Below are 25913 nucleotides of genomic sequence, written 5' to 3' on the forward strand. Positions count from 1 at the left end.
TCTGTAAGATGTAACCTTGGCTTCTCAGGAAATGGAAAGGTAATTGATAATTTCCCCCATCACCTATGTAACTCTCTAAATAAATAAAAATTATAGGCAGTTGCTCCTGGAGATTACATATTATGGCGTTGATGTCATAGTTCTTTAGAAGATGTTAAACTTTTTAGTTTGACAGATTAAACAATTTAAACGTTATAGAAGGTTCAGGAACAACACACATAAGTTGCATAAACATCCATGTCAGGGTGTGGGAGGGAAAGGGGCATCAATGTTGTAAATAAAAACTTGTAGATTTTTCTTGTCCTATGAACTTGTTTTCAGTAAGATGTTCTCCTTGTTCTGACACCTCTCACCAGCTCCAATGCACAAAGGTCAAGGAATAGATCAGGTTTCACTGCCTCCTTTAATTCCATGGAGGAGTGTAGAAGATTGACACAGAAGCTGATCTCTTCCGAGTTACTACCCATCTTCAACTGCACATCTTCCCATTCTTTACTCCATTTTGGACCTTTCAAAGTGTGTGATCATTCGTTCCTAGGGGGGAAAAAAGTCTTTTCTAAGCATATTAATTTCAAATGGTCTACATTCCAAGTATCCTCTATAAAGAGGATGCACACACACATTTCCCACAAGTACTTTTGCTTATGTCCACTAAGTATTTAGAAATGGTTCCTATCTATGAAGATTTTGAAACACACAGATGCCTAGGCCCCACTGGAAATCAACTGAATCAAAATTTCTAGGTTTCTGGACACCAAACCACAGATCAAAAGGAACTGTATCTTTCTGAGTCAAATAAGATGATTAAACAAATATTTACTTAAGATTAAGCTTAAATGGGGGCACTTGGGTGGCTCAGTTGGTTGAGCGTCCAGCCCTTGATTTCAGCTCAGGTCATGATCTCATGGTTCTTGAGTTTGAGCCCCGCATTGAGCTCTGTGCTGGCAGTGCAGAGCCTGCTTGAGGTTCTCTCTCTCCCTCCTTCTCTCTGCCCCTCCTCCACTTGCTCTCTCTTTCTCTCTCTCAAAATAAATAAATAAACTTTAAATAACTCAAAAAAAAAAAAAGATTAAGTTTTAATGAAAATGTGGACCTCCTCTGATTCAAGAATTTAACTTGAAGAAAATGTCAAGGATGTGGGCAAAGATTTAGCCAGAAACATTTCTACTGCAAAACTCAAAATTATAACAAAACAGAATTAAATGTTCAAAAACACAGGACTGTTTAAACAAAATATGGTATATCCTTAAAATGAAAGATTACACATTCATTAAAATTACACTTGACGAAAAAGTTCTAGAGATGTGTTGTACAACAATGTGCATATAGTTAACACTATGCACCTGACAATAATTAGGATGGCAGATTTTATATATTTTCATAATTTTTCTAAAAATCATGTTAAAAATTAGGTCTGATTAGAAAACAGTATTTATATATGCCATTTCAATGAAGAAAATTAACGTGTTACCATTAAATTTCCTCTTATGTAATTTTTCACCTTAGAGTTAACATTTTTCATTTTGTGTTGTTTCACTTGCTAAAAGCACCTATCACCAATTTATCCTGAACTGTAACAGAAGTGTAAATACTTTTTCAATATGATCAATTACATCAGCCAATCTATCCTTTTTATTTTATTCTTAGAACTACTCCTCCTGAAGCTCTCTGGTCTGCTCCATTCTGGACTGGATGCCCTCTAAGATTGTCACCCAGCTATTGCTCTTGGAGTTTCTTACATCATCATCCTGGGAGTTTATCCTTGCCCCTCTGTTGGACCCTTTATTTCCTGAATCCAAAGTCTTTCTCTTTTTAGTTCTCTCAATTTATAAAGAACATTTTCTATTACTTTCCTGAGAAAGCACATATAGAATGTTAATTATTTTATTTTTTGCATGACTGAAAACATCTTTATTTTACCCTCATACTGACAGTTTAGTTGAAAATACAATTCTAGGTTGAAAATGATTTTCCTCAGGGGCCTAGGTGGCTCAGTTGGTTGAGCGTTCCATTTTGGCTCAGGTCATGATCTCGTGGTTTGTGGGATCAAGCCCCACGTGCTGGCAGCTCAGAGCCTGGAACCTGCTTCAGATTCCGTGTCTCCCCCTCTCTCTGCCCCTCCCCTCCTCGTGCTCTCTGTCTCTCTCAAAAATAAATAAACGTTAAAAAAAAGAAAATAATTTTCCTCAGAATTCAAAGACATTGTTCTATTAACTTCTAGCTTCCAAAACTGAGGCCACAAAGTCTGATGCTGTTTTGATTCCTTGTCCTTTAAAACTTGTTTCTCTTGTAATTCATTTAAGTTCTTAGTTCTTGAATAGGTTTTTCACACAGGGAAATATGAACAGATAGGTGAAGTCGATATAACCAAAAGTACTGTAATAAACCTGTAGTGAACTGCCCAACTGGGTTTCACATACTCAGCCTTCTTTGACTGAAACAGAGCGATGGCTAGAGAGCTAAAGTCAAAAGGAAGCCCTGAGGGCAAACTATTAGCAGAAGCCCACAACAGGGAGATCTAGGAACTGCAGAATATACCACAGAAAGTAAAGTGTTACAAAGATAGGTTTAATTCTAAATGGTAGAGTTCTCAATTATTTCAATGCATAGAACTGCTAAGGAATTTGACATTGTATGCCGCATCACACAGCAAGTCAGTGGGAAATGAACAATTTTTCTTAGCAGCCAATCCAACAAAGTAAGTTGGATTCAGGCAGATGCTTTCAAAGGACATTCAAAAATCAAGGGATACTAGAATAATCTAATATTCAGAACAAAAGACCTGTCCTCAAATCTGATCATAAAACTTTGGAAAAGAAATAGGGGACAGGTACAGAAAGGAAACCTTCTTGAATAATATCTGGGTTCTAATATTGGTATTTCTATTCTCATCCTTTTTCAACTATACCAACTACAGCCCTTCAGGCCGTTACCGAGTCAAATAAATAAAATTCCCCTGAACAAAGGACCTATGATTCCCTATTAAATCATGAGACCCACAGTTTATGCACATGATTTGATTACTAACCTCATCTGAATCCAGAAGGGCTGGAAGTGCTCTGCAGAGAGGAAAACACCAAAATGAACAACGTAAAGTCACAAATGGTTCATAAAGGAAATTATGAATACAATTTAAAGCCCTTTCAATAATTAAGATCTGCATCTTATTAATGGGCACTTCAGGGGGAAAAAAGCAAATATGAAACAGAAGAGTTACTGGAATTGTACAGAGAAAAACCATGTCATGCACTGTAACAGGGCCAATATTTAATTAAAAATATAGTCATGGAACTAAAAAATCTCAAAAGGATTATCCCAATGATTTTGGGAAGGTGTACAGCTAAATCTTTCTAAGCAGAAATGTCATCTGAACATATAATCCTGATTGTTTGTATATCATTCCTTATTTTTAACATCTTTTTAACATTTTTAATATTCTTTAATTTTCTATTAGCATTCGCATTAGCATGTTCTTCAGCTCATTTACTTAAAATAATAAAAGTTATACTAACTGAAATAGGATCCTTATGATAACAATTCAAAAACTTACACATCTGTCACAGAAGAAGGAACATTCTCTTCTACCCATTTCAAATCATCTTCCTGCTGGAAACATACAAATACCAGTGGTTACTAAAATGCACCAGATAATACATGTCAAGTAAGGATCTAAAGAGGTCTCAACATTTTTAAACTTAGTCTTTTGAGAATTCTGAAGTAGTATATTCACATTAACAACTGGGACTGCTAATAATTTAAAAAATTACATAGTCAATACTTTAAAAAAATCCATGTAAGTGTAATATAAGTATGTAAGTGAAATATAAAATTGTCTTTAAATGCTTTCTTCTCAATGTTCTAATACCTAAGAGTTTGCTTCCTGTAAGTTTTGCTCCTTAAAAGTGAGATAAATTCTAAAGCCCTTAACGTAGACTGCATGCATAGTTCTAAAAAACAAACAAGAAACTGCTGAATGAAAAAAAATCTTGATCTTTACTACAAATAGCATCTTAGGTTAACAGGGCTATAACTTCCATTGATGAAAACAATTAAACAGAACCATCAGACTAGTCTGAGGTGCCTTTTCAGGACACGGTAACAAACCAACTAGGTTAAAGATAACTTGATCTTAGAATGAGAATCACTTACTGTTTCTGTTTTTAAAAATGTAAATGTAATATATATTAAAAGATGTATAAAGCAAGCTTAATTACTGCATAGATCTAAAAAATCATTAAGGCCTGTATACAATTACTTACCGCTTTGTTTACTTTACTATTTCCATTTGGTTCTTGTTTAGTACTTCTCATTTTCATTCCTTCTGCAGAGGGAAAACAAAGTAGATGGGTTAAGTGTATCAGAGACCAGCAATAATTTCAAACATGGATTCAGAACTTTAGGTTTATGGACCCTGATTTATACAACAGCTTTTTCTCTACTTTTATGCTAGAAGTTCAAAGCCAAATTTCCAGCTCATCCAGTAAGCAAAGTGTACATTTACTGTGCAATTATTCACTGAATTTACCATGGCTTCACCTTAATATTTATACCCTTACTTTTGATTCCCCCTAACTTCACCACATACCAAATTGAGAAACAATTGTACAACAGTTGTAAAATAATAAACTGTATCAAAGTATCTTGATTTTGATACTCACAAACTGTTATATTTGCTTTACTCTATTTCTAAAAACCAGAAAATAATATTTAAAGCGCAAATCAATTTTATCACTACCAAAGCTTTCTTTTAGCATAGGTTCTTTTTGTTCATCTTCTTCCTCTTCCTCAGACAATGGTGAAAAGGCAAACCTGACAACGGAAAGAAACAAATTAGAAAACTACAAGAAATGCTACACTCTCTAGATTTTACAGACCTTATTACTGAAGCTGCAATCAGTCATTCATAAAATTATTTTAGTGAAACAAAATAATTCTTCCCCTTCAGAAAGCTCTTATTTGCCTTTATTAGCAAGAGAAGCAGGACAGTATCACATTTACAAGTGCAGGCTCAGCCACATACTACCTGGGACTTGAGACAAGTTACTTATTCTCTGTGCCTCAGTTTTCTCATCTGAAATTGGGGATAAGACATTACTCATAGAGGTGTTTTATAAAAAGTAAACAAGTCATTTCAAAAAGTGCTTAGAACAATACCTCACATGGTAAAGCATTTACAAGCATATATTACCAAGAAGAGGAAAGTAAATTCTCATGTAATTTAAAATCTCAGCCTTTCAATTTGTAGTTAAGAGACAAAGTCCTGACCTTGTATGTACCAGGTAATTTAAAATCTCAGGTTCCAAGTGGGGAGTTGAGAAGATGAAGGCTTCATCTGGTACATCTAAGATATCTTTCCTTTACAACTTCCAAGAGATTCAGCAAAGCAGCTGCCAGACAGGTATCTCCTAGAAAGCTTCCACTTTGAACTCACTCTGTACTTACTGTTGTCTCTTATTTTAATTCTACTTTGTTTTTAAATCACCCTTTCATGAATTAAAAAACAAAAACTCCACAGAACTCTTTAAAAGCTAGGAGTAACAGGGAACACCCATAACCTATTAAAGGATAATTAGCAAAAATTAACACTAGATATCAAAGTTAATAATACTTGAAAAGCACTTTTTAAAATTCAGAATAAAATGAGGAGGCCCACTCTCAATGCCTCAGTTCAATATTATACAGGAGAGCCTAACCAACAAAGGAAACAGTAATGAGGCAGCAGTGTTAGTTGGAAAAGAAAGAGTAACATTGTCATTACTTTCAATAACAATCAATCTAATGGGGAAATCTAGAAATTATCAGAACAAGACAACATATGAAGGTTGATGGATATGATATATAAAAATCAATAGCATTACAAGGCTCTTGGCTGGCCCAGTCCATAGATGATGCAACTCTTGATCTCAGGGTTGTGAGTTCAAGCCATGTTAGGCACGGAGCCCACTTAAAATTTGTTTCAGGTCATGATTTCACGGTTCTTAGGATTGAGCCCCACATAGGGTTCTGCGCTGACAGCATGGAGCCTGCTTGGGATTCTTCCATCCACCCCTCCTTCCTTCCCTCTTTCCTTTTCCTTCCTTTCCTTCCTTCCTCTCTTCCCTTTCTTTCTGTCCTTTCTCTCTCTCTCTCTCAAAATAAACGTTTCACTCATATATGGAATTTGAGAAACTCAACAGATGAACATAGGGGAAGGGAAGGAAAAATAACATAAAACAAAGAGGAAGGCAAACCATAAGAGACTCTTAAATACAGAGAACAAACTGAGGGTTGCTGGAGGGGGGTGGGTTAAATGGGTGACAGGCATTAAGGAGGGCACTTTGCCGGATGAGCACTGGGTGTCAATATGTAAGAGACGAATGAATCACTGGGTTCTACTCCTGAAGCCAAGACTACACTGTATGTTAACTAACTTGAACGAACGAATGAATATATAAATAAATATTAAAAAATTTAAAACAATCAATAGCATTCCTACATTTTTGCCAAAGCCACATGTATTATTTTAAAAGGGTGCATCCATAAGAGCCATAAAAATTTTTAAATATTTTAACAAAAGTTATAAAACAGGGGGGCCTAGGTGGCTTAGTCAGTTGAGCATCCAAGTCTTGATTTTGGATCTCATCATGATCCTAGAATTGTAAGACTGAGCTCTATACTAGGCTCCACGCTGAGGGTGAGGCTCTCGGGGCGCCTGGGTGACTCAGTCAGTTAAGCATCTGACTCTTGATTTCATCTCAGGTCATGATCTCATGGTTCCTGGGATACAGTCCCACATCACAATCACCGCGGAGCCTGCTTGGGATTCTCTCTCTCCCCCCTCTCTCTACCCTTCCCTTCCCGCCCCCCCTCAAAAATCAATAAACTTAAAAAAAAAAGTCTCCTCTCTCCTTCTGCCCCCTTCCCTGCTCATTCTCTCTTAAAAAAAAAAAAAAGTTATAAAACATAAAGCACTGAAAAGATTAAAAACAATAGGACATACCATATGCAAGGATGGAAAAAATATATGTAACTTCCCTAATTAACCTATCAATTCAATTAAATTCTAATCAAAATCCGATAAAGGTTTTCCTACAATTAAATAAACTAGTTAAATATTTTATTAAAGAGAAAAGACCCAATAGCAATGGATATTTTCTAAAAAAGAAGATTAAGGGGAAAGACACATATGAAGACTTATCAGTAAACTAAGATAATTTGAGAAAGTGTACTACTGATGTAGGATCAGAGAGAGAGAAAAAAGCAGAATAGAGAACTCACAATTAAACAATTCTTGATGAATAAAAGCACAACTGTGAAATTTTGAAAAAATCATAGAATAACTTTAGACTTCACCTTAAGCCAGGAAAAAATTTCTTAGACAAGACACAAAAAAATGGGGCACCTGGGTGGTCCAGTCAGTTGAGCATCCGACTCGGCTCAGGTCATGATCTCTACAGTTCATGAGTTTGAGCCCCACACTGGGCTCGCTGCTGTCAGCAGAGAGCCAGCTTCAGATCCTCTGTTGCCCTCTCTCTGCCCCTCCCCCATCTGCACACTCTCTCAAAAATAAACATTAAGAGGCGCCTGGGTGGCTCAGTCGGTTGGGCGTCCGACTTCGGCTCAGGTCACGATCTCACGGTTCGTGAGTTCGAGCCCCGCGTCGGGCTCTGTGCTGACAGCTCAGAGCCTGGAGCCTGTTTCAGATTCTGTGTCTCCCTCTCTCTCTGACCCTCCCCCATTCATGCTCTGTCTCTGTCTCAAAAATAAATAAACGTTAAAAATAAATAAATAAACATTAAAAAGAAAAAAACAATGGGAATGCAAGCTGGTGCAGCCACTCTGCAAAACAGTATGGAGGTTCCTCAAAAAACTAAAAATAGAACTACCCTACGACCCAGCAATTGCACTACTAGGCATTTATCCAAGGGATACACGTGCTCTGTTTCAAAGGGACACATGCAGCCCCACATTTATAGCAGCACTATCAACAATAGCTAAAGTATAGAAAGAGCCCAAATGTCCATCGATGGATGAATGGATAAAGAAGATGTGGTACATGGGGCGCCTGGGTGGCGCAGTCGGTTAAGCGTCCGACTTCAGCCAGGTCACGATCTCGCGGTCCGTGAGTTCAAGCCCCGTGACGATCTCGCGGTCCGTGAGTTCGAGCCCCGGGTCAGGCTCTGGGCTAATGGCTCGGAGCCTGGAGCCTGTTTCCGATTCTGTGTCTCCCTCTCTCTCTGCCCCTCCCCCGTTCATGCTCTGTCTCTCTCTGTCCCAAAAATAAATTAAAAAAAAAAAACAAAAAAAAAAAACGTTGGAAAAAAAAAAGAAGATGTGGTATATATATACAATGGAGTATTACTCGGCAATCAAAAAGAATGAAATCTTGCCAGTTGCAACTACGTGGATGGAACTGGAGGGTATTATGCTAAGTGAAATCAGTCAGTCAGAGAAAGACAAAAATCATATGACTTCACTCATATGAGGACTTTAAGAGACAAAACAGATGAACATAAGGGAAGGGAAACAAAAATAATATAAAAACAGGGAGGGGGACAAAACAGAAGAGACTCATAAATATGGAGAACAAACTGAGGGTTACTGGAGCGGTTGTGGGAGGGGGATGGGCTAAATGGGTAAGGGGCACTAAGGAATCTACTCCTGAAATCATGGTTGCACTATATGCTAACTAATTTGGATGCAAATTTTAAAAAATAAAAAATAAAACAAGTTAAAAAAAAGACAAAATATACAATACATAAAGGAAAAAAATAACACATTTGACTCCATACTTCCAACTTTTTCTATGGCCAAAACACCATTCAATTGTTCAAAGATAAACTAGAAGAAAATATCTGGAATGCTTGGAACAAAATATTGGAATCTAAAATATATAAGGAATTCCTACAAATCAATATAAAAATGATCAATAAGCTGATAAGGAAAAAAAGTCAAAGATATAAAAAGCTGACTGGCAGAAGAATAATATGACCAGTAAATACATAAAGACAAAAATTTAGTCTTAAATGCAACTAAAAATACAGTGAATATTCTCATTTACCAGATCTGCAAAAATTAAATAATAGGGAAATAGGAAGGTAGAGGAGAGAGCTCCTCTCACACAATTGTTGGTAGATACATAATTTGTTTCAGATTTTTTTGAGTGCAATCTGATTTTAATACGTGAAAAATTATAATATGCATATCCTTTATCCCAACAATCCCAAGTCTTCTCTATTTTTCTCAATTTTCTTAACTTTTTTTCAAAGAATACAAACATTAAATGCATAATACGAAAAGACAGGCTATTTTCATGGGATAAAAAGATGTCATTTATCTCACACACACAAAAAAAATGTCACTTATTTTCTTTCTAAATCTTTTATTGATATGTCTGATTATAAAATTATCCATTTAGTTATACTGCCTCATCCTTTCCTTCTTTGGTGATATGGTTGGGTAATATAAGCTCTTAACCATCTAAACATAAATGGGGGGGGGGGTAGCGTACCAAAGATATAGATATTCACCAAATAAAGATAGCCAGTTTCTAAATAACTGAGATTTGCCAACAGCTGAACAAAGCAAATTCACATATAGACTTTTAATTCCCAAGTCTGTCACATAAGTTTTCCTTTTACCCTATTGTTACAAAGTAAGCTGGTCTACTGATCATAAAAATTGTTCTTTCTTTCCCAACACTAGACAGATGAGACCCTCATTAAAAGTGTCACAATCTATGTACTTCCCTTCTTTACTCATATACATACATATTACCAGAACATGTCAGAACCGAAAATCACCTTGTATCAATTGATTCAATTCCCTCACATTATATGAAGAGGAAACTAAGGCCCAGAGAAGTGAAGAGAGGCAACATGCCAAAAGTCACAGTGCAAATAGGAGAGTTGGACAGGAACCCACTTCTCTGGATTCCAGACCCAGTGAATATCCTTTCCAATATATGACATGGCCTGGACACTGTCACCCACTGAACTACCTCTAACTGATGACATGGCCATTCAATGGTTAGCAATGTAAATAAGAAGTGTCCAAGAACCTCTGGTTGTTTGCAGATGGTCGCCAGAGAACCATGATGACAAACAGGATCATGGAGAACAGCAACCGCCAGATGGCATCATCCACCCACAGCTCCCGCCAATCCTACCAAAAGGGGGAGAAGCACATTTTTATACATAATCTTAACTCAATTCACAAAGTCCTTAGCAGAGAACAAGAATCATTTATTTATTCGTTCAACTTATACAAACTAAGGCCCTGCTATGTGCTAGGCACTGTGCTAAGTACAGGGAATAAAAAATAAATGAACACTGTTTCTTCCCTGGTAGTGTTTATTGCTAAAGAAAAGGCACTATACTTTGGTGCTTACACTATGTTTCCTATAGCTCTGAGAATCTTTAGGGAAGGACTTTTATACAAGGTAAGAGAAAGTAACGTTATGTTGTTATTTTTTATAGTTTTCATTTTATTTATTTTTACCAGCTTAGCTCTGGCTTCCAAAGAAATGTTTTGCCAGTCTCTGTGCTCAAATCTTAAGTACAGGGCTTCTAGTGAGTAGTGTTATTCACATGTACTTAATGTTTTGGACTCTGGATTTCTTGTTGAAACTTTTTAGTTAAGGAAAGACTGGGTTATGACAAACTATGACGATCATTTATAACGTTCTCTCTCACTGTTGGGATATATAGTCAGTCCTTTCTCCCAACGTCTGCCCAAAAAACCCATAAAACAAATCTATCATACTAAGCACAGTGTTAATATAGAATACTTAGGAGGAGGGAAGGATTCTAACCCTCAAGAGTGGAAACCTAACCCTAATTTCCTAAAAGGTATGAACCTTACCATTGTCATCAACATCATCATCTGTGTATAGAACAGTACACTATTCACAAATGCATGTGTTTATAACTCACCGACTGACAAGTCACTATCCTGAACTTCATGGTTGTCCAGATGATAAACACAATAGATGCTAACAGGAAATGAAAAACCTGGTCACGGTATGAATATTAGTTTACATCCCTAATTACATTCTCTGAGTCTAGTTAAGTGGAATCCCACACATCCCTAACTCCCAATACATCACAATCATTTTCTCTGTTATTTTAACACATTTATTCAATACAAATTTACTTACAACTGCTGTAAGCAAGGCCCACAATTCATACTCTAGCCAATTCTTTCTGTAAAGAATAGTTTTGTTTACCATTTGGCTACTTTAGTCATCCTCAGAATTGGAAAAGAAGGTATTAGAAACATGGCTTTTTCCAGCATTATCAATAATATGATTTTTTTTTCCTTTTCTTTAGCCTTAGTATAATAATGCTAGTTTTTCTTTGGTTGGTCGGATGCAAAAAGAGGTTGATAAAATGACTGCAAGACAAACAGAACTGTTGGTTCCAATTATAGGCCAGACCTCTCTATTCCTGGTACAAAAGCCAAAAGGCCGGCAAATTAGCCTACATGGGCTATAGTCTATGCTAATGGATATGTGTAACGAATATGTTATGCACGTTTAGTGATATATGTAAAGCCAATATAATAGCAATGTACACTAATCTAAAATCTAAATACAATTCTGTATTCATTTTAATAAAACCAAATAAGCAAATATTAACATCTTCTAAAAGAAATCTAAATGCTGTATGGTACTAGTGCTCACTTGCCTAAAAAAAAAAAAAAAAAAAAAAAAAAAAAGAGTATCTCAGAAAAACAATGGAGATAGGAGAGAGATATACCAAGAGTTGAAATTATATGTAGTTGATCTTCACTTATTAAAATAAGTGGTTCTAAACTTTTTTTGTACCACAGACCCCTTTGAGAATTTGACAAAAGTGAAAGACAACTTCCCCAAGTGAAATGTACAAAACTGTTTATGTAATTTTAGAGAGCCTACCTAACTCTCAGGTTATGTAATTTTAGAGAGCCTACCTAACTCTCAGGTTAAGAATCTCTGTTCTAAAAGAACTGCATTTAAACAGCAGGGAGCAAGTCTCCAACTTACCTGCCACTGCCAAGATAAGTGTGTTGGTAAAATGTCGGTACAAAGAGAGTTTTACAATGTTCCTCCGAAGTTTTAACAGCTTCATTGTTTGAGTCAGGCTAATAAATATGTGTTTGCAGGTCAAGGAAATCAACATTCAGAAAAAACAATAAGCTAGTAAACTAATCCTTATATTTCTTTGAGAATCTGGGGTCAAACTGACAGAGTTATGGACACCAGGCCTAACAGCTCTCACTCTCAACCTCACAAATACCCCAAGCCTCACCATGATTAATAAGAAAGTCTTCGTTTTCAATGAGACTTAAAGAGAACACAAAACCCAGAGAAAATGAGAATGCAAAAGAGAAGAAAAAATAAGAGGAAAAACATAAAGGAGAAATAAAGATAAGAAGAAGCTTTCTAGAGAAACAAGGAAGAAGAACCAAATGAAAGACAAAAGGAAGAAAATGAAATAAAAATGAGTTAACAGGCAAAAAACGGGAGTTAGCATCCTCTTTCCTCTTTTAAAGTAGTGGCTCTGTTCTCATTGTCCTAGCTAATCCAGTCTAGAGTCACACATTCATGCCCATAACCTCCCACAGTTTATACTCAGTCCCCTTGTGCCATGTTAAGGAACCTGCCATCAGTTGCCTGAGTTATCCTGAATGAAAAGGACCATACAATTACAAACTGGCTGAGAATCCCAGGCAGTTAGGCTCTAAAAGCAACAACCTTCCATTTTCAAGACATTATTCTTAAGTACAAGTTGCTGCACAAAGATACAGGAGAACTAATGACCAATATAGACGATTACCTGCTCTGATGTTCAACTTTCAGAATGAGGGGCAGATATGAAAGCAAGTGTGTTGGAGCTCACTTCTGCCCTTTAACAGAGCCTTGGCTGCTACCTAATTACCGGGTCATCTTCTTGTATGGTCCAGTCCCTCTCCCCACATCTCTCAATATGCGTGGTAGAGGTTCACAAAGCACCCTTGAAAGATACTGACCTAGAAAAGCTTCGGCCTTTTGGGCCCAGGATACTTCAATTTCAAACATTTTTGATATAGGACAATCCCCCCCAAATTCACAAAATTACAACTTTATTTACATTCAGCCTTTTATAACAGTCACAGTCCATCAAGACTATAATATCACACCAATTATATATAGGACCAAATAACACAAAAACCAAAATAAATTTCTAAAAATCCCCAAAAGACAAAAGTCCAAACACCCGAATAATAGATCAAGTCCCTAATAAACAAATGTTTACTCTTGAAAAGCAAGAAAAGATTATTCAAATAGAAGCTTGTTTGTTATCTGCTGGTTGACTTCTCCTGTAAATGAATCAATATTTATCTCAAAGAACAGAAGTCTTCAAACAATCCCAAGTCTACTTTTAAATTAGAGGATTAAAACACTCCTGTTATCCTGTATGGGTTAAAATCTGCTAAACCTACTTAGAATTTTAAGAGAGTCAAACAACCTGGGGGCACCTGGGTGGCTCAGTTGGTTAAGCATCCAACTTCGGCTCAAGTCACAACCTTGCAGCTCGTGGGTTTGAGCCCCTCATCAGGCTCTGTGCTGACAGCTCAGAGCCTGGAGCCTGTTGCAGATTCTGTGCCTCCCTCCCTCTCCCTCTGCCCCTCCCAGTTTATGCTCGGTCTCTCTCTCTCTCTCTCTCTCTCAAAAATAAACATTAAAAAAATTTTTGCTTTTAAATAAAAAGGAGTCAAACAACCTCATATAGTTCCTAAAATCATATTTTAAGAATCAAAATATTTACATAATTTTCAAATGATTTAATAATTGCCAGAGGCTGAAAGAAATAGCAGGACCAGAGCAGTCAGTGATTCTAACACTAAGAGAGATAACATTAAGCCCAAAATTGAAGTGAAATGCTTATTTTTAAAAGAGCCAGAAGCTTTTATCTTGTGCTCAGTCTACAGTCACCAACTCTTACTGCAATTTTTAAAATTAAAAACAAAATAACTGCTTACCTGAACTCTCAGTTCATTAGAATGAAAACACCCTATTCCCAAAGTAAAGAGTAATCAACAAAACTGGTAAAAACCATTTGCAGAAAGATCAATGGAAACCCATCTCCAAGGGGAGAAAATGGACCACCATCAAACAAGCCAATGAGAAGGATATCCACCAGCACAGGGCAGTGTCTAGGAAAGCCAAGGGGATAAAGGCCAAGGAAGCAAGATCAGTCTGGGCCTGCAGACAAAGAAAAAGAGGTGGTGAAAAAGAGATGTCTAGAGAGCACAGAGAAGAAACCAGCACATGATTCTGCATTTACATAATCATCTGGAATGATTTTGCATTCAAACTAAAAGAAAATAAGGAATACTTTGTACCTACACCATTCTTCCCTTCTGACAAACGATCACATTGAATATACAGCTGTAAGCATTTCACACAAACTGTTGATTACAATGTCAATACAATAAAACATGCTGCTAACTAATAAGAGGCAACCACCACAAAACTCCTAGCATGCTAAGATCCATGTTAAGAAGTGACACACTAAAAAGCTGTGGTGTTACAAGCCGACATTCCATTCTATCTCCTGTGATTGTGATTTTGGCTACATGTCTAAAAAGACCGTTCACATATTTCAAAGTACTGCAGCATTAATATATTAAGAATTACTAATTTCCAAAATTGTAATATAATGTAAATCTACAAATAAGAGCATACCCCAAAATAAAATGTAAGGCAAATTATCTGTCCCCAAAACTATGCTGTTTGTTTCACACATTTATGTATATAAGCCGCTATTTATATAACCCTGATTGCCCAATCACCAGGACATTATTGAAAGGATATCCATAAAATAATACAGGCATCAATTGATGAGAGGGCCAGGTTTCCTATCAGAGCCAAGGGATAAGAAAAAGACTACAGCAGCATAAGAAAGAAAACGAAATAGACAAGAGTTAAGATTAAAATTGCTGAAAGTTGAAGGAAATTACATAGAGGACAGTGTGATATGAAAAACAAATATGCATCCATAAAGAGTTTTATTTTACGGGGCAATTTATTGCAAAACTTACAGAGCTCAGTTTTCTTGAGGGCAAAGTCAAATTTACAGTATTTGCCACCATGAATCTAATGGGTTAATGCTGGGAGTAACTTTTAAATAAGTAACTGCTGAAATGACCAAGTTCTTCTTCACATTAATCCACCTCTAACATAAATTTCTTTATCATTTATATTTCAGTGCTTTGGTTCCCTTCCTGGCAAAGGGCATGATTTTATAATCCTCAAGAAGGATGTGAAACATTTAGTTGCATTTTTAGAAAAGCCTTTGAAACTCAAGTGGTGGTTAGCAAAGAGCACTGCCACTTTAAAACAATAAAAAAGATTATGGAGCAAGTACATGATTACCATGTCTGCCCCTTACACAAGAATGAGAGCCCCTGTCTGGGAGGAGGAATAGGTAGCAATATGGAGACAGGAGGGAAAGCATTCATTCCTGGTCACACATTAAACTTACAAAGCTCTAAGAGATTAAAAAGTAATTTGCATTATACATACATTTTGAAAATCAGAGTTCTAAGGTGACTTAGAAGAAAAAGCCCACAGACATTTCCAATTCACCCTCTCAAGACAAAAACGATATATATGAACTGACCACAAATACTCAGATTAAGCAGTACTGACCCCAGTAACTCTGAGGACCCCTTCCATTCCAGAGAACAAAAGATAGAGGGCTCCTGCTACCACAACTTTGTGAAGAGTGACTCCAAGTCGAGGCCTAAATAGAAGAAAGCAAAGACAAGAGTTGAATACCAACGCTACAAACTCCAAAATAAGCTAAGTAACAGCAACTCATGTTGATTAATACAGGCCAACAAGTTAGCAGAGATAAGCCAGACATACTTGATGTATCTGAGTAAAAAAAAAAAAAAAAAAAAAGGAAGAACAGATAGTCTTAAACCAAGAAAGTGAATACCAGAACTTTAGATCTGGCCCTGGTTACTGCATTTAAAGTTTTAAAAAAAGTCATTTTTATTATAGAGAATTTTCAAACATTCAATAGTATAATGAACCCCTCTATATGTATCATCCAGTCCCAAAAACCACTAACCCATAGCCAATCCCGCTTCATACAAGCCTCATCCACCTCCCATCATCCTGATCTTTCAGCGTATTTTTTTTTTAATCAATAAGGACTTTTTAAAAACATAACCACAATACCATCTTCAAATCTAAAAATTTTAACAATATAAGCAAATATCCTATTGTAACTCATTAGATAACCTGTACAGTTGTAAGCTCAGAATCCAACAAAATATAAAGTCTTCCAAACAGGTTCTTGAAGGAAGTCTTGAATCCATGACATTCAAAATGCCACCCAATCAGAATCTACATTTAAACAAGATCTCCACGTGATTCATTAGTGCACTGTAAGTTTGAGATGCACTGCTGTAAATCATGTCTACCTAAGCCTAAGTGATATTTGTGCTTGTATTTTTTTGTTATATGCTAGCAATGTTCTGTATGGGCAAGGATTTTTCTCCCTACTGTCATATCTTAGAAATCTACTTCCTGGAACATAGGAGGCACTCCAATATTTATTAAATGAATTAAGTAACTTTACAAATGAAACCCACCCCATTCCCCTTAACCCACTGAAAGCAAAACTCCTTTAAATGAATAAATTAAAAGAATTGAAACTCAAGTGTGCCTGGGTGGCTCAGTTGGTTAAGCGTCTGACTTCAGCTCAGGTCATGATCTCGAGGTTCCTGAGTTCGAGCCCCATGTCGGGCTCTGTGCTCACAGCTCAGAGCCTGGAGCCTGCTTCAGATTCTGTGTCTCTTTTTCTCTCTGCCCCTCCCCTGCCTATACTCTGTCTGTCTCTCAAAAACAAATAAACATTAAAAAGATTTTCTTTTATTAAAATTTATTTATTTAATCTCACTTAAAGCAAGACTACTTGAAATAACTGTCTATACCTGGCTAATTCCAACTCCTCTGCTTCTATTTTCTCTCTTGAATTCACTCCAATCAAGCTTTTATCCTAGCACTTCACCAAAACCGTCTTGTTAAAGGTCACTTACATCTCCCATGAAGTTAAACCCAGTGGACTGCTCAACCCTCTTGATACAATCACTCTCTCCTTGAAACAGTCTTCAGGTTTGCTTCTCACCACAATGGTCCTTCTCAACTTCCTCTGGTCTAATTCTATTTCATCTCACTGAATTCTAAAGAATTAAAATTGTTCAAGGTTCAATCCTTTGACCTCTTTTCTACATACACTCACTTCCTTGGTGATCACATCCCAGTCTCATGGCTTTACATAACATCTATATATTGATGACTCCCAAATTCATATCTCTACCCTACTCTCTCCCCTTTATTCCCTTTGGGCATCTAACACCTCCTAATATTCACTCTACTCCAAACTTATTCTATCTAAGGTCTTCCTGAACTCATAAATATCAATTCCACCATTCCTTGCTCAGACCGAAACAGCTGGCATCATCCATGATTCCTCTTCTCTTTCACATCACACATTTGATCCATCAGAAAATTCCATTGGCTCTACCTTCAAAATATACACAGAATCTGACCATATCTTAGGATCTCTTCTTCTAAGTGTACATATAGTTCCCTCACCACCTTGAGATCTCTGCTTAATTGTCACTAAGTGAAGCCTTCCTCGGCCACTGTATTTACAGCTGAAAGCTCCACTTCTTGCTTGGCACTCTCTAAATCCTCCCCCTGTTTTATTTGCTCCATAGCACTTATCACTGAAATAAATATTAAATATTTTACTCATTTATTTTTATCTTTGTCCCCTCCCTCCACAAATGTAAACTCCAAGTCTTTTGTTTACTTGCTATATCCCCAGGGCCTAAAACACTATCTAGTATATAGAAGGCACGCAATAAAATTTTTTAAATAAAAAGTACATTATTTTCAGATTGTTTTTTCAGACTGAATGACATTCCCATGAAAAACTGTGATTTGCAAAAATATTTTGGAAGATTAGAAGTCACTGCAATTTCACTCTAAAAGTTTGATGTTTTAATTGTCATTCATTATGTTGCAGATTTTCCTGCAAATGCTCCTTGAGTTCTAAGAAGTGAAATGAAACACTTTACATTTCCTGGCTTTTATAAATCTACAAAATTTCAGATAACCGTCTTACTGCGGTTCTTACATCAATTCTTTCAGAATTACAATGGGAACCTGAAATACTGATTCAATTTAATCAGCATTTTAATACGTTCTTCATATAAAAAGTTAATACTTACTTGACTATGCCATATCCGAGGCTGACTATGATGACCAGGGTTCGAGCCAGTGAGCGTTTAACTGCCGATAGCAGCTCTGCAAGGATCAGAGCGCCCTGAACTGTGAGAAAGAAGCAGGAAAGGGTGCTATAATCTAGGTTTGGAAAAAGGCGCGACTCTAGAACCAGAACATAGAGCTAGATCTCTAACAGTCGTCAGAATAAGCATTGGGATTATCCTGTTCAAAGAGAATACCTCTCTTGCAATTTTTACAAGTACACAAGCTGATTTTACTTACCTTGCTCATGTGAACAGCAATCTGGGTGTGCTCAAATCACCTTCCCTCCCCAACCCCACTTCACTAAAACCTCAGGAGAACATCTCACCTACCTGACAGTTTAGAACACTTAGGAACTTTCCCCCATTTTTAAAAACTGAAGAACACACATTGAAAATATATAAACACATTGAATATATACAGTGAAAAGTACAAAATACACAGCTTTCAAATCATTTTCACATCTACTATTTTCACGCCCTTTCAAAGACAGGGGAAACTAATTAGTAATCTTACGACAATAATCATTAAAACTTAAATGCCTGATGAGAAAGAACCAAAACTATCACAAAAAACTTCAGTACAAAACAATTTCTATCATTACCTGTTCACTTTAGTAAACCTATGCACCCTCCTATTTTCCTGATATTACTGTATTTTACCAGTTCTTGGATTTTAACATCTTTGAAATGAAAGTATGTCCTATAATCAATGGTATCTTACTATTAAATTGGCAGTAATTATTTCTTTTTCAGATGCACATAATAATGGTGCCTTAAAATCAAGGCAATTGAGATTCAATGATGGTAATAATCTTACCCAAAATGGCCACTACTATTGTAACTTGTATATTTCAGTACCATCACTCTTAAATCACTGAACCCATAAGTTATAAGGCTAAAAACAAGAGTCACGATCATAATGATTATGCTTAAGTTATTCTAGTAATTAAGTAACTGAGAAGTTAAAACCATTAATGACTGCTGATCTGAGTTAAACTGTCACATGTCTTACCTGCCAATCATTCACAAACTGGTGAACATTTTTTGGTTACACACCTGATTCTCCTTTGTATCGAATATTCTGAAATTCTGCATAGAAGACAGCTTTCTCAAGCATTCCCAAGAAGATGACAGCACCAATCCAAAACTGAATTCTCAGGAGATCTCTCCAATAGCAGGCAGACCATGCCAGCCACAGAACACCAAACAGGACATATACGATGCACATCACCATGAAAAACTGTCATCCAAATGGGTAAGAAATAAAAGGGAAAATTAGGGCCAAGAGCCAATCTGGAATCAATACACAGTCTTAAACTATAAAAAAAAAAAAAAAAAAAAAAAAAATTCTACCCTCTACTTTAAGAATTTATCTTGTTGGAGTTCCATATTAACATAAAAACATGATCTCCTCTTGCATATTGAGAGACTACCTAAGGACCTATGAATAAGAGTAACCGCTCTTCTGCATTACAAATGCATTTTCAGCTCACTATGTAAAATTACACAAATGAAGATAACACTAAAGAGGAAAAAAATATGGCAGGGTTATGATACATCTGAAGGCAATGAAACATAACAAAGTGGGAAAATTATGAAAGGGAAAAGAAGAAAACCACGAACAAAGGAAATCTGAAAATAGAGTAAGGATATTCCCATAGACACAGACACACATGAGGCAGTGTCATCATTTAGTTACTTTAAACGGGATCAGAAACTATAGGGCTGTAAGAAGTGCCCTGCTTTGGATTCTAGAGAGAATGTGAGATGTGAAATTATCTGTGAGGTACTTTCCAATTCTGAAATTCCACAAGTCATCAATCTCCTCATTCTACAGATGAGAAGACAAGGCACAGAGGAATTCACGGACACTCTGAATGTCACAATCCAGTAAGAAGTACAGAACTACAAGCAGTATTTTCTGAACTGTTCAGGAAAAATTCTTTAAAGAATATTGCCACAAAACATGGACAATCTTTCAGGTTAACTCATGTAATGTTAAGGTTAAAGAATGTAAGTTCACTTACAATCATCAATGGATATTCTTCAAGCGTGAGATATTCATACGGACCCTTCACTTCAACAGTCACTGCCAAAACACAGTCCTCAGAATTAATGTAAAGGATGCAGAAATTAAACAAAAACGTTGTGCAATATTTGATTGATGAAATTAATGAAAATCTCATTGGGTTATTTACTTTTAATCGTTTCAATTCTGGTGAATATTATTTATAGAGCACTCTGAAATTCACGAAGTTTTATATTCTCAAGGTTCATGCCGTGTACCACACAAACCTCCACTCTCTGCTCCAGTCAGTATCCTAAGTGGAAAAGCCCTCTGTTGCCATATACATATCCTTTAAAGACTAGAATGGGGGCGCCTGGGTGGCGCAGTCGGTTAAGCGTCCGACTTCAGCCAGGTCACGATCTCGCGGTCCGTGAGTTCGAGCCCCGCGTCGGGCTCTGGGCTGATGGCCCGGAGCCTGGAGCCTGTTTCCGATTCTGTGTCTCCCTCTCTCTCTGCCCCTCCCCGTTCATGCTCTGTCTCTCTCTGTCCCAAAAATAAATAAAAAATAAAAAAAAAAATGTTGAAAAAAAAAAAAAAAGACTAGAATGAATATATTTCCTCCACAAAGCCTTCTGTGAGCTGCCCACTGGAACTATAACCCATCTCCTCTAAATTCTAAACACCTTTCATATATACTTTTTCTTATAACACATCACTAATGTGCTTTGAAAAGTACAGGACTTCATTCCTTCATTCTGCTGTCCTCTTTGTCCTCTATCTATCTTTATCTAGATTTTCCTATTACTTTATTTTTTTTACCTATTTCAATTTTATGTGACTTTGCGACATTAATGTATCATTTTCAGAAGGCACGCAATAAGTGTTTAATGATAGTAACAAGAATTTAAAGACAGATTTGCCTTACTGAAGCAAAACTATGACTATTTTTTTTACTATGATTATTTTAAAATTATAATTGATAAAACTATTTGGATAAATTTTAGGTATAATTAATAAAGAAAAACTGATTTATATGAGAAGTGATATCTATATCCAGAGACAGACTAATAACTGTCTAGTCAATGAAAATTTCCTAGTTTTTATCAAGCAAAAAGGACATACCATTGTTAAAAGTAAACCTGGTCCCCCTCACCAAAAAAAGTAAACTAGGTCCAACACTCATATAAATGAGCATCCCACAATAGCAATAATGAAAGTTTAAAAAAAAATTTTAACATTTATTCATTTTTGAGAGGCAGAGAGAGACAGAGTGTCAGTGGGGGAGAGGTAGAGAGAGGGGGAAACACAGAGTATGAAGCAGGCTCCAGGCTCCAAGCTGTCAGCACAGAGCCCAATGCGGGGCTTGAACTCACAGACCACAAGATCATGACCTGAGCTAAAGTCAGATGTCTAACTGACTGAGCCACCCAGGCTCATAAATCATAAAAATTTTAAGCAGACTGGTTATTAAATCTATACCTTCTTAACTTAATAAAACAGCAAATAAAATAATTATTTATTATTTATTACACCCTTTGTTTACTCCATGCTAGGGGTCAGCAAGTACAGCACATGAGCCAAATGTGGTTATCCACTTTTTATAAATAAAAGTTTTATTGGAAAACAGCCACATCCACTTACTTACATATTATCTAAGGTTGCATTTATACAACAATGGCAGAGTTGGGTAGCTGTAGTAGAGAGAACATTTACTCTTTGGCCCTTTAAGAAAATTTGGCTACCCCTTGCTCTATGCCACAACATAAAATAACATTTATTGAGCACTTACTATATGACACACACTACAGAAAACAGGAGATAAAAAGATACATAAGATGTTTTCTGCTAGAAGGGACAGTAGGAAAGCAATATAGAGAACTATCCCTCTGAGCCAGTCCTTAAAGGATGAATGTGTATTTCCCAGGACAAAGTAAAAGGCCATCTGGGATGAGGAAACAACATGAACAAGGACAGGTGTGAAAATGCATGATATATATTTAAAGAACACGTAGTCTGAGGCTGCACATAGTACCATATAGTAGCATTTTGAAAAGGAAGCAGCAAAAGGTAAACTGGGACAAGCTGCAGAGTTTTATAAGCCTTCCTGCAGAATGTAAACATTTTACAGGCAATGGGGAAACATCAAGGATTTACTGAAGGGAAAAAAGATGGTAACACTGTTTTCGAAAATTCTAGGAATTTCACACGGTGTAGTTAAGTCCATGCTTCAATGTATCTTCCTCCTAGCTCCAAACAATAGATGAATAAAACAAAATGAGGACATAAGCTCGAAAACAAGATAAATACCTCCAAATATAAAAACTGAACAAAAACTTAGAACAGTATATAAGGCTGAAGCTATGGTCATGTTTGACTCTGGGCCCAAAAAGCAAGCTACGGCAGTTGGGCTCGAACTTGGGAACAGCGAGATCATGACCTGAGCCGAAGTTGGACACTCAACCAGGTGAGCCACCCAGGCGCCCCTCCATTCTTTTCAAAGAAAGAAGGCTGAAAGTAAATGCTGGCAACTGCTGCCTTAGACTATAACTTACTAGAAAGCTGTGGGCCTAGAAATACAGGAAGATACACATATGTCTTAGGCCCAGAAACTGTGCCAGGCCAGCTGCTGGCTTACCTGGTATATGCTATACCCCATATAATTATGGAGCATAAGAGCCACCTCTGGATTGGGAATTAAAAGCATTCAACCCAAGAATCTATAAAAAACTAAAATTTTAAATTAAGTCAAACAAAAGAAATAATGAAATAGCAAATACCAATAGTTTGTTGGTTTGTTGTATAGTAAAATACAATTCTACAAAGATTTAAAAAGTTAAAAAAGGAGACACAAAGACAATAATAAGAGTGAAAAGAGAGGGTGCCTAGGTGGCTCAGGTGGCTGAGCATCTGACTGTTGGTTTTGGCTCAGGTCATGATCTCATGGTTCATGAGTTTGAGCCCTGCATCAGGCTCTGCTGACAGTACAGAGCATGCTTGACACTCTTTCTCTCTCCCTCTCTCTGCCACTCCCCACTTGCACACTCTTTCTCTTTCAAAATAAATAAAAACTTTAAAAAAAAAAAAAGAATGAAAAAAGCTACACTTATTTTTTTGCAAAGAAATACTATTAATAACTTCATGCCAATACAGTTGAAAACTTGAAAGATATGGACAATTTCTCAAAAACGACACTGATTCAAGAAAAAATAGAATCACTAAAAAAACAACATATTATTAAAGAAAATTAATCAGTTGTTTAAAATCTCTATGGAGGAAGGGAAAAAAAGAACATTCGGCCAAAACACTATCATAAGTTAAGTTCTACAAAACATTCAATAACTGGATAATCCTACCCTTACAAAAACTACTCCACAGAATTTAATACAGGGGACATTCTCCAACTCATTGTATTAGACTAGCATAACCTCGATGCTAAAACCCATAGATGACAGTATGAGAAAACAAAATTATAGGGGCACCTGGATGGCTCAGTCGGATAAGCGTCCGACTTCAGCCTGGGTCATGATCTCACGGTTTGTGAGTTTGAGCCCTGCATCGGGCCCTGTGCTCTCCATGCAAAGCCTGCTTCAGAGCCTCTCTCCCTTTCTCTCTCTGCCCTTCTCCTGCTCGCTCTCTCAAAAATAAATAAAACATTTTAATAAAAAAAAAATGTCATAAAAAAAAGAAAAAAGAAAAGGAAATTATAGGCCAAACCTATTATGAACATAGACCAGAAATTACAAATAAAATTCTGGAAAACAGAAGCCAGCTGTGTGTGTGTGTGTGTGTGTGTGTGTGTGTGTGTGTGTGTAGACCAAATATCGGCATCTCAGAAATTCAAGAATGCTTTAACATTAGAAAATCAATTAATATAATGTATTACATTAAGAGATTAAGTGGGGAAATCTACATGATCAGTTAAATCAACACAATCAAAACAGCTGATAAAGCTGACCATTCTTCATACTAAAAAAAAAAAGGGCAGAAAAAAATACACTTAGTAAACGAGGAAAAGAAACATCCTTAACCAAACACAGAATATTTTGAAAAGTCTACAATAAGTGTAATTGTGAAATGTGCTAATATTGCCATTAAAGTCAAGAGCAAGAGAAGTATGGTCATTATCACTGTTCCTATTCAATATTCTACTTGAGAAAGGAGGGGTGGAAAGAAAACTATAAAGAAGGAAGAAGCAAAAAAAAAAAAAAAAGAAGAAGAAGAAAAAGAACTACAGAAAATAAGACCGGTTAGTAAATGACCACAAAATTCCAAGTAAGGAATGGTGACCCATGAACTGGGTTAGTAAGATTAGAAAAAACACTAAGTAAAACTGAGACATTAAAAAATTACCAAACTCAATTAATTCAAAAATTTCCAAGTTTTGAGTTGGTAATCAAGTTTTGCCAAGTCTATTTTCAGGATACTGAAAAGATAACACCAATTAAAAAATCTAAAAATAGGAAGATCAAATGAAGGAAAATGAAGAAAGTACAAGCGAAGTACCTAAGACTGATACACAACAAACATTCTTAATTATTCCCTCCCTTAAAGCAATTTTACACTACCCATTACACATGACACAACTAGATAATATTAATGGTAAAGAGGAACAAAATGTACTTACTGGTAAAAAGACTATTAAGTGAAGTTTCTTTTGAGGATTCCTTTGAGGATGAAATGCCAACATGTACAATAAAAATGTATGGTGCATCTTGCCAAGTTTTCAGTGGATCGTGCATTGCCTGGAGAGAGAGAAAAACAAGGACATCATATCTACAAGTATTAAAACCTAAGAACACATGTTAATATGAAAATCTTGTTCCAGAATGTGCCCAGGAATATGGCTGAGTTCTTCATTTCCATTCATTAAAATAGTGGTAGGCACAATAAAACAAACAGGTTTATAGTACATACAATAAAGTAAGTTAGACTATAAGTTACTAAAAGACAGGGCATGTTATAGCTTTATGCATAAAAATCACATACTTAACACTTATTTACAAGGAAAACCTCAGCTAAAAATCACTACACTGAATCTGTTTAATTAAGCCATGCTAGGATACTTGGTTATGTTTCATACGGATGAACTAAAAAGATTTAAATCATCTCAAAACAAAACAAAAACACCCATGATGCTGACAGTGAATTACATTGTAAACACTAATTCTTGAATTAATTCTCTTTGTTCAATGTTCTTCTCAAGACTACCAGAATTTCTTAGAAGCATTCACATCTTTATCAAAAATTTAATCATGGTTGGTCTACGTGGAAAGAAAAAGTCACTGTTCCTCAAAGTAAAGGAAGTGGCAGTAAGTGCCTCCATGTTTACAAAACTGGTTACTTGGGAAGAATCTGCTCCAAGGCCAGTGAATTTATACATAGCCTGAGCAAAAAGCCTTTGAGGATTTGTTGCCACACTTGCTAGGTGGGACAATGGACCTTCACAAACACAAGACTAAAACACAAAGATAAAGGAGATGAACACAGAAAATTGTTGGCTTCTTCTTTGTGTGTAAAAGGAAGTACTGCTACTTAGACTTGCAATTTATTACCTGTGGTCTTAAAAAAAACTTTTGTCCAGACACCACTGAGTAAGCTTCATTGATCTATG

The 25913-nt window shown here is 36.3% G+C and overlaps 1 protein-coding gene across 3 annotated transcripts in view; it reads right to left on the reverse strand.

Annotated features, from left to right (window-relative positions):
- Nucleotides 1–334: 334 nt before the first annotated feature.
- The window catches only part of TMEM87A (transmembrane protein 87A), a 39913-nt gene continuing 14334 nt past the window's right edge, over nt 335–25913 (reverse strand). The window contains exons 7-20 of one of the 3 annotated variants that reach the window (XM_049613426.1): nt 24927–25044; nt 20322–20383; nt 19351–19534; nt 18256–18355; nt 15656–15749; nt 14819–14890; nt 12005–12113; nt 10914–10972; nt 10040–10143; nt 4736–4809; nt 4260–4321; nt 3551–3606; nt 3029–3059; nt 335–534 (exon numbers count right to left, since the gene is read on the reverse strand). In XM_049613426.1, the coding sequence (XP_049469383.1) occupies nt 493–534; nt 3029–3059; nt 3551–3606; nt 4260–4321; nt 4736–4809; nt 10040–10143; nt 10914–10972; nt 12005–12113; nt 14819–14890; nt 15656–15749; nt 18256–18355; nt 19351–19534; nt 20322–20383; nt 24927–25044 (1167 nt within the window). In that variant the 3' untranslated portion in view covers nt 335–492. Of the gene's footprint in view, nt 535–3028; nt 3060–3550; nt 3607–4259; nt 4322–4735; nt 4810–10039; nt 10144–10913; nt 10973–12004; nt 12114–14133; nt 14207–14818; nt 14891–15655; nt 15750–18255; nt 18356–19350; nt 19535–20321; nt 20384–21884; nt 22546–24926; nt 25045–25913 lie in introns of those variants that run through there. The other 2 variants (XM_049613424.1, XM_049613425.1) reach the window with 2 other exon arrangements.

Source organism: Panthera uncia (assembly GCF_023721935.1).
Source record: "Panthera uncia isolate 11264 chromosome B3 unlocalized genomic scaffold, Puncia_PCG_1.0 HiC_scaffold_1, whole genome shotgun sequence".
NCBI lineage: Eukaryota > Metazoa > Chordata > Mammalia > Carnivora > Felidae > Panthera > Panthera uncia.